Source organism: Galeopterus variegatus, unplaced genomic scaffold, assembly GCF_000696425.1.
Source record: "Galeopterus variegatus unplaced genomic scaffold, G_variegatus-3.0.2 Scaffold3166, whole genome shotgun sequence".
NCBI lineage: Eukaryota > Metazoa > Chordata > Mammalia > Dermoptera > Cynocephalidae > Galeopterus > Galeopterus variegatus.
In genome coordinates, this window is record NW_007729277.1 from 102094 (window position 1) to 110579 (window position 8486).

At 37.9% G+C, this 8486-nt stretch overlaps 1 protein-coding gene across 1 annotated transcript in view; it reads right to left on the reverse strand.

Moving 5' to 3' along the window:
• Positions 1–8486, reverse strand: part of LOC103599966 (progesterone-induced-blocking factor 1) — a 164090-nt gene that overhangs the window by 23428 nt on the left and 132176 nt on the right. The window contains exon 12 of the mRNA XM_008584173.1: positions 7473–7557. Within this exon, the coding sequence (XP_008582395.1) occupies positions 7473–7557 (85 nt within the window). The remainder of the gene's footprint in view (positions 1–7472; positions 7558–8486) is intronic.

Consider the following 8486-nt stretch of genomic DNA (forward strand, 5'->3'; position numbering starts at 1 on the left):
CCTCTTACAGCATATGCCACTGCTGACAACTGCCTCCCTTCTGAATCGTTCTTCCCGGGCTTCACTGACTCTCCTCTCCTGTTGTTCCTCCCAACTCTGGTCACTCTTCCCTCTTCTTTGTGTAAGCACTTGTTCCTATGTCCATCTCTTAAATGTTGGTGCTCTTTAAGATTCTGTCATAGGCCTTTTTCTGTTTTCTGTGTACTCTGACTAGTTCATTTAATCTACTTCCATGTAAAGACCCATCTTTATCTTGTGACTCTCAGATCTCTATTTCTAGATTAGGTCTCTTTCTTGGGCTCAAGATTCAACATTTTTAACTCTCTACTGGATATATGTATTTAGATATCTCTTGTGCTTTTCTTCCCAAACCTATTCCTCCTATGTTCTTTAAAGCACCACCACAGGCCCAAGACACAAGCCCAAAACCTGGGCATCAATTCTCATTCATCCTCCCTTTATCAGTCCCTAAATTCAATCAACCACCAAGCACTGTGATTCTGCTTCCTAAGTAGCTTTCAAATTGGTCCATTTTTGTCTTGCACCACCATCACTCTCTGAAATACTGGAACAGCTTCCTAAGTGGGGCTCTTACCACTGCCCTTAATATAGCTCAAAAAGTCACGAGAAATGGGCTTTTACATCACCTTAAAATTGAGCTCGGTAGTTTGTTAGATATTTGGCTGATTAAAGATACTTTTCCTGGGCCGGCCCGGTGGCGCACTGCTATAGTGTGCCGCTTGGGAAGTGTGGTGGCGCTCCCGCCGAGGGTTCGGATCCCACATACGGACCAGCCGCTCACTGGCTGAGCGGGGGGCGGGAGCAATACCGAGGGTTGCGATCCCGTTGCCAGTCCCGGTCCGGTACGGGCGCGACACTGAGGGTTGCGATCCGTTGCCGGGCACGAAAAAAGACAAAAAAAAAAAAAGATACTTTTCCTACCCTCAAAAGCTTATATTCTAAGGACGTATGACCAAATATATATAAAGAAAAGCAGAATTAGAATTTCCAAAGATGTGGGCCGGCCCAGCGCGCCGCTTGGGAGTGTGGCGGTGCTCCCGCCGAGGGTTCGGATCCCACATTACTTTTCCTACCCTCAAAAGCTTATATTCTAAGGACGTATGACCAAATATAAAAGATGACCGGTAAGGGGATCTCAACCCTTGGGTTGGTGTTGTCAGCACCATGCTCAGCCAGTGAGTGAACCGGCCATCCCTAAAAAGATGACCGGTAAGGGGATCTCAACCCTTGGGTTGGTGTTGTCAGCACCATGCTCAGCCAGTGAGTGAACCGGCCATCCCTAAAAAGATGACCGGTAAGGGGATCTCAACCCTTGGGTTGGTGTTGTCAGCACCATGCTCAGCCAGTGAGTGAACCGGCCATCCCTATATAGGATCCAAACCCGCGGCCCTGGTGTTATCAGCACCGCACTCTACCGAGTGAGCCATAGGCTGGCCCTGCAATTGATGACTTTTGAGAGAGAAGGTCAAGAAAGAAGCCATTCTAAGAAATCACATTATTTAAAATCTTTTCAAACTGAATGTTTTATTTGAAATCCTGCTACTATTATCTAAGAGTGAGATCATAACAGTTGATCTTTTCCTTTTACCTCCTCTTTAACCGAATTATTTAAGATTTATATTTTTTTACACCCAAGAGGTCTTAATCCTAATAAAAGTGAAGTGAAGGTATTTGTTGTGGTCTTTTTTTTTTGGCAGCTGGCTGGTACAGGGATCAAATCCTGGACCTTGGTGTTATCAGCACCATGCTTTAACCAATTGAGCTACCCAGCTAGCCCAAAGTGAAGCCATTTAAAAGTAAAATAGATTATAGTCCACTTGAAGGAAACAAGTTATTCTGAGGCATCAAAGTAAAAGAAGAACAAACAAACAAACAAACAAACACTTGGTTAAGACACTCAGCTCTGAGTTTTCTGGCAACTAAGACGAAAAAGGAAACACATTCAATCAGAATGTTTTCATTTTCTGACAAAAGAAAGAAAGAAGGATATAACTTCATTTACAGAGGCAAAATTTTTCCTGGAACTAATGTAAGCAATAATTCATCAAGAGATTTTTGTCTAAATGGGACTAAGGAGAAAGAACATAAGCTTCTTTTTTTTTTTAAGGGAAAAAATAGGTTTACTTTTAGTTTTGACAGTATGTAACCATGGTCAAGTTACTTAACTCATCAGCATCACTTTCATCTGTAGAATGCGGGCAATGATATTTATCTTTTTTTTTTCCGTCTCAACTCCGCTGACAGTGATATTTATCAATGAACTATAATAAAGATTAAATTATGTAATATATTTGGAAGTACTTAGTAGACTGCCTCAAATAGTTTTACATAACAAAGAGACATCACACCAGGCTTTGTTTTGATCTTCTACAATGGCACAGAACATGACATTAAATTTGCCTTCACAGAAGGAATTTTGAGAGGAAAGATATTTTGCCCTTTCCACCTCACTCTGCTTTATGAAGGTTTCACTGAATACTGGGACAAAACTTGGAGAATTTAGAATGGAGAGATGTGGACAGGAATGATATCGCAATCCAATTTATGATGAGTTTTTAGTTAGCATTTTTTGTGCATAACCTTTAACTAGTTTATTTACCAACCTAGTTGAACTCTGTAGTATGAAAAGGCAACCTCAAATATGCTATTTTTCTCCACACCTACCCTTTCTTCACATTTTTATAACATTTAAAAGTTACTAAACTAATATTTTTCTCTAAAGAAGCATTGAGACTATAAATTACCTAATATACCACTCATAATTCCAAATACGCACAACAATTTTTTAAAATATATAAATACTAAAATGTTATAATAGCAGAAGAGGTCAATATACATTCGTGGAAATCTTCAACCACAACTGAACTCCCAAGATGAGAACAGAGCCTTTTAAGCTAATATTTTTGAGCTAACACTAGTATAGAAAATAAAAACTCTCTGTGGCCATGCCGCAAATGTTTTAGTGTCAACCTAGGATTGTCCTACTTGTTTTCTTTTTTCATATAACACCTACTTTGTTAGAAAGGGTAAATGAGTTGTTGATCTTATTTCAAATCACACGAATATATACAGCCTTATCAGAACTAAGTAACACTGTTTTAAGAATCAGAGCCAGACCTGTCCAATGCAAAAAAGGAAAATGAGAAACTTTAAAAGGTTCATTTGTTCTCTTTCAAATCACTAATTTAAATTGTCAAAATTTAGCTGATCAAAACCACCACTCATATTACATAATTTACCCAGGTCTTGACTAGGGTGACGTGGGTCAGCAGAACTGGAGGTGCACTCTGGAAGGAGGCAGTGCTCTCACGGTCAACCCTGTGTGCCGAGTGTGGGCACCTCCTTACATTTTGTGCTCTATGTGCATTGCTTGCCTTGCTCTAGCCTTAGCCCTGATTTTCACTTTCAAAATATATTTATCAGAGTTATTCTTATCCAACTGTGATCTATTGGCTATTCTGAGCACATCGTCCCCAGAGCCATGAAGTAAATAAGTCAATCCTGCAGACTCTTTGTTTCTTTGAATTCTAGTGAATGTTTGAGTGAATGGATGAGCATTTCCAGGGATCACCAGCTGTTCTCTGTCCATATAAACAGTTTGCACAGGCCTCTGCATCTGCATATACTATGTAATTTGTTATTAACTGGTTTCTTAGATTTGATCAGATTTGATTTACTAAGCTTTAATTTTTACTTTGTTTTGAAAAGAAAAATAGTTGCTTTTCTTTAGATGTCTGGCATTATGAAAATCCACACTGTTCAATTATTAAAATATAATTCCCAATTAAAACATTAGTTGTCTAAAATGGGGAGAGACATAGGCATTAAGGGCTGGCTTACATGCCTTCACAAATGTGTGTTCACACTCAGCAGGAGTGGGACTAAAGGAATGTCACTGCTAGTTAGTTCTCTGTTTTCCCGGTAGATCTTGGAAAGAGGGAGTGGGGAGGATGCTGGTGTGACTATACAATTCTTACCAAGGAAAGAATACACTGGTATAACAGCTATAATTTTCTTTCTTCCCCATATCATCTCAATCTTTTTTTCCCCCTACCTGATGCAGTGGTTCTAGGACCAGGTCTTGCAACTACAGGACAAATGCTGTAAGCAGGGATGATTTCTAAGCAAGAAACTGTAACAATGTTTTTAAACCTTATGTCAGAATTCCTAAGGGCCTGATAGGAGTGGGTTGTGCCTTCACCCCATCTGGAAAAATTTGGGATTAACAGTGATTGCAGCTATATTGCCTGGTGGTAAATATATCCAACTAGTTCTGCAGCTGTGTAACCTTACCTTATATGAATGGAAATGAACAGAGGGGGAGGCACTTGCTACACTAGTATTGCTGCTGGAATTCTAGACAAGCACAGTGGCTGATCCTAATGTCCCTTCCAAAGGTAGAAAAGTTTGGATATTAACGGAGAGAAGGAGAAATAGTAGCTGAGGGTAAAGAAATGAATAAGTGGGTTATAAAATGAGGGAGACATATTCATGTAATATGATGATAGACTGGACTAATTATTAATGACTGAATGAGTTTCTAGTAATGTGCCAGTGTCTTTTGAATTGTTTTGTTTTGTTTTCTGATGGATGGTTAGTACAGGGATCTGAACCCTTAACCTTGATCATGCTCTAACTAACTGAACTAATTGGCCAGCCTGCATTTCCTTTTGATGTAAGGGATCTGTGTTTGAAGCCCAGGGGGTGGAGTGTGAGATTGTGAAAAAATATATTTTGTCTTCAAAAACAAACAAACAAACAAAAATATATACATATATAATTGCCCAAATGAAGATGTACTGTCAAATGTGTAAAAATTAACTGACAATTATTTAACTGAATATTTATCCATACAAATTTCACTGATGCCATGTGGTAGTAGGCAGTCCATATGAGTAGTTTAATCTCGTTAGTATTAATTCTCATGCATAAACAAAAACAACTCAAAAAGACACCGATACATAACTAGAATCCCATATTTGCTTCTCAACCCACTAAGTAAAGCATTTTAGTTTTTTTTTTTTTTTTCCTTTTTGTCTTTTTTTACTGACTGGTAACGGGATTGCACCCCGCGGTGTTGTGCCCACACCGCGCTCGGCCAGTGAGCGGGAACCGGTCTCCACATGGGATCTGAACCCTCGGCGGGAGCGCCGCCACGCTCCCAAGCGGCGCACTCTCCAGTGTGCCACTGGGCTGGCCCAGCATTTTAGTTTTTATTGGACTCGTGAATAATGTGATTCCAAGTATGACATATAAAATATAAAAATCAAAACTGCTCATATATTTTTCAGAGTCTAGCATAATCATTTAAAATCAAAGGAGAATTGCCATTCTGAAAAAAATACTTGTTACACAGCTTTATTAAAAAAATGTAGTTCAGGGCTGGCCCATGTCTCACTCAAGCTTTATTAAAAAAATGTAGTTCAGGGCTGGCCCATGTCTCACTCGGGAGAGTGTGGTGCTGATAACACCAAGGCTGTGGGTTCAGATCCCATATAGGGATGGCCGGTTAGCTCACTGAGTGAGTGTGGTGCTGACAACACTAAGTCCAGGGTTAAGATCCCCAAACCGGTCTTTAAAAAAAAAAAAAAAAAAAAAAAGTAGTTCATACATCTGAATAGTCATCTGTAATTACTATTTCTTAAATATTCAATTTCAAAAACATTTGTGAAAATTCCACACAGTAAATGAATCAGGCTTCCACAGTGAAGAAACAACTACTGGAAGGCAGAATCCTAAGATGTAAGTGCCAGTAGTAGTCATGGGTAAGGCCTGGAATGTAGGAAGTAAGAAAAGGGAGTAAATATCTTCAGAGAAGCTTTCCTAACTCTGTAACCTGTTGTTAAATTGACCTATCTACCTAAAAGTCACCTCTAAAATCTAGTCCAGGGACGACACCTTCTTATCCCTTTCACTCATCACATAGAAGACACCTTTAAGAGAATCCACTCATTTCTAGGATATAGACAATCCTCCAATTCTTTGATACTGTTTCTAGGATATGTAGCTTTGAACTGTTTCCAGTAATAGTCCCCAGTTCATTTCTCTCAATAATATACCTCCGATAATTTCTTCCCAAGCATCTGGTATACCTTTCCCAAACTAGGAAATAATGTCTTCAGGATACTCATAAACCAATGATCTGTTTCGAACAGTTCTTTCTCTTTTAGAATAACAAAATCATAAAAGATGGCTAAGACGAGGCAGTGATAGATCAGTGGAAAAAATGCTTTGGATAAGAAAACTAGGCTTAACAATACCAATTGCTGATGAGGATGGAGAGCAGCTGTAATGCTCACCCATTGCGGCTGGGAATGCAAAAGTATGGTCACAGTCACATTAGAAAAGTCTTGCAGATTCTTAGAAAGCTAAACATACATTTACCATACAACTCAGCAGTCACACTCCTGGGTATTGACCCAAGAGAAATGGAAACATATTTACACAAAAACCTGTACACAATTGTTTACAGCTGTTTTATTTTTAGATGTCTCAAAACGCAAAGAACTCAAATGTCCCTCAACTGGTGAGTGGATTAACAAACTGTGATATATCCACACAATGGACTATTATTCATCAATAAAAAGGACCAAATGACTAACATTTGCAATAATGTGGGTCAATCTCAAATGCATTATCGTAAGTGAAAAAAAGCCAGACTCAAATGGCTACATACTGATAATTTCATTTATACGACATTCTATAAAACAGAAGTAGGTATAGAAAATAGATTAGTGGTTGTAAGGGCTGGGGGTTGCAGAAAAGAGTCAATTCTAAAGGGCCATAAAATAATTTTGGGGGGTAGTTGAACTATTCGATTGTGGTGGTGGTTACATAACTGTATGCATTTGTCAAAATCACAAAAATATATGCTAAAAAGGGTGAATTTTACTGTTTGTATATTTTGCCTCAATAAACCTGACTTAAAAAATAAAACAAAACTGAACTTATCTCTTAGTTACTAATTGGCCTCTTGGGCAAGCCACTTGAGTCATTTCTCCTTCTATAAAATAGGGATTATATTTACTCCAAAAGATTTCTGGTGAGAAACAAATGATAAAAATAAAAGAACTTTATAAACTTTAAAACTCAATACAAATATTTTATACTAGGCATTGGGCATACAATGATAAATAAGACACAGTACAGTAAAGAAATTTACTGTCTAGTGGTAGAGATGAAACAGATAATTATTAAATAATATGGAAATCCAATGACAGAGATATGGACAAAGCAATACTGGTCAACAAGAAGGGGCATTCCAGGAATAAGAATAAACTCTAAGAATAAAGTATATCACAAGAGTAATAAAAAAACGCCAGATCACAGTGAGATGAAAATGTGAGAAGTCATTAATGAACACAAACAACTGGAATCCAGTAAACTTAACCCAATATGGATTCTGAAAAATCCTAAAACTGTAAAAAATTATAATAAAATGGAAAAAGTACCTCACGATGATTTAGAAGTTGTTCTAAATCTAATGCCATTTGATTCTTCATCTGTAGTAAGGCTGACTTTTCTTTATTTAAATTGCTGAAAAAAAAAAAACGCCAAAATATCCAAGATTAAAAAAGTCATCATGTTACTGTAAATTTAGTTAATAAATAGTAAATAGCAAGAGAGTAAATATAAATCTGATGGTTTAGATTAAAGATAAATTACATTTATAGTCCAAAAAGATACTAGACCAGCCACTGTAATGTCTGACTAGACGAATGGCCTAGCTATTTTGTCGGAAGCCTCTTTTTCTTTTAATAATCATTTGACAATGCAACTGAGATGTTTCTGAGAATATTTTCCTGCCCAGTACGGGCATAAAATCAGTGTTTTAAAGATACTTATTCCTGAAATGTAAAAAGATGAAGCAGGACTTATATAAAAGGCAAAAAGAGGGCCAGCCCGTGGCTCACTCGGGAGAGTGTGGTGCTGATAACACCAAGGCCCCGGGTTCGGATCCCATATAGGGATGGCCGGTTCGCTCACTGGCTGAGCGTGGTGCTGACAACACCAAGTCAAGGGTTAAGATCCCCTTACCGGTCATCTTTAAAAAAAATAAATAAATAAAATAAAGGCAAAAAGAAAGTATACATGGGCAAACTACTAAAACACAAGATATTGGAAGTCAAATTAAAACATGTGTCCTTAAAACTAAAAGTGGTATTTTATTTTATTTTTATTTATTTATTTTTAAATTAAATTTAATTTTTTTAATATACAGTGGGGTTGATTATTGTGGCCCATTACTGAAACCTCCCTCCCTCCTCCCTCTCCCCCCTCCCTCCCAACAACCTCCCATCTGTTCGCTTGTATCAACTTCAAGGAATTGTAATTGTTGTGTCTTCTTCCCTCCCCCCTCCCAGGTTGTTTGTGTATTTATTTATTTATTTTTAGCTCCTACAAATAAGTGAGAACATGTGATATTTCTCTTTCTGTGCCTGACTTGTTTCACTTAATATAATTCT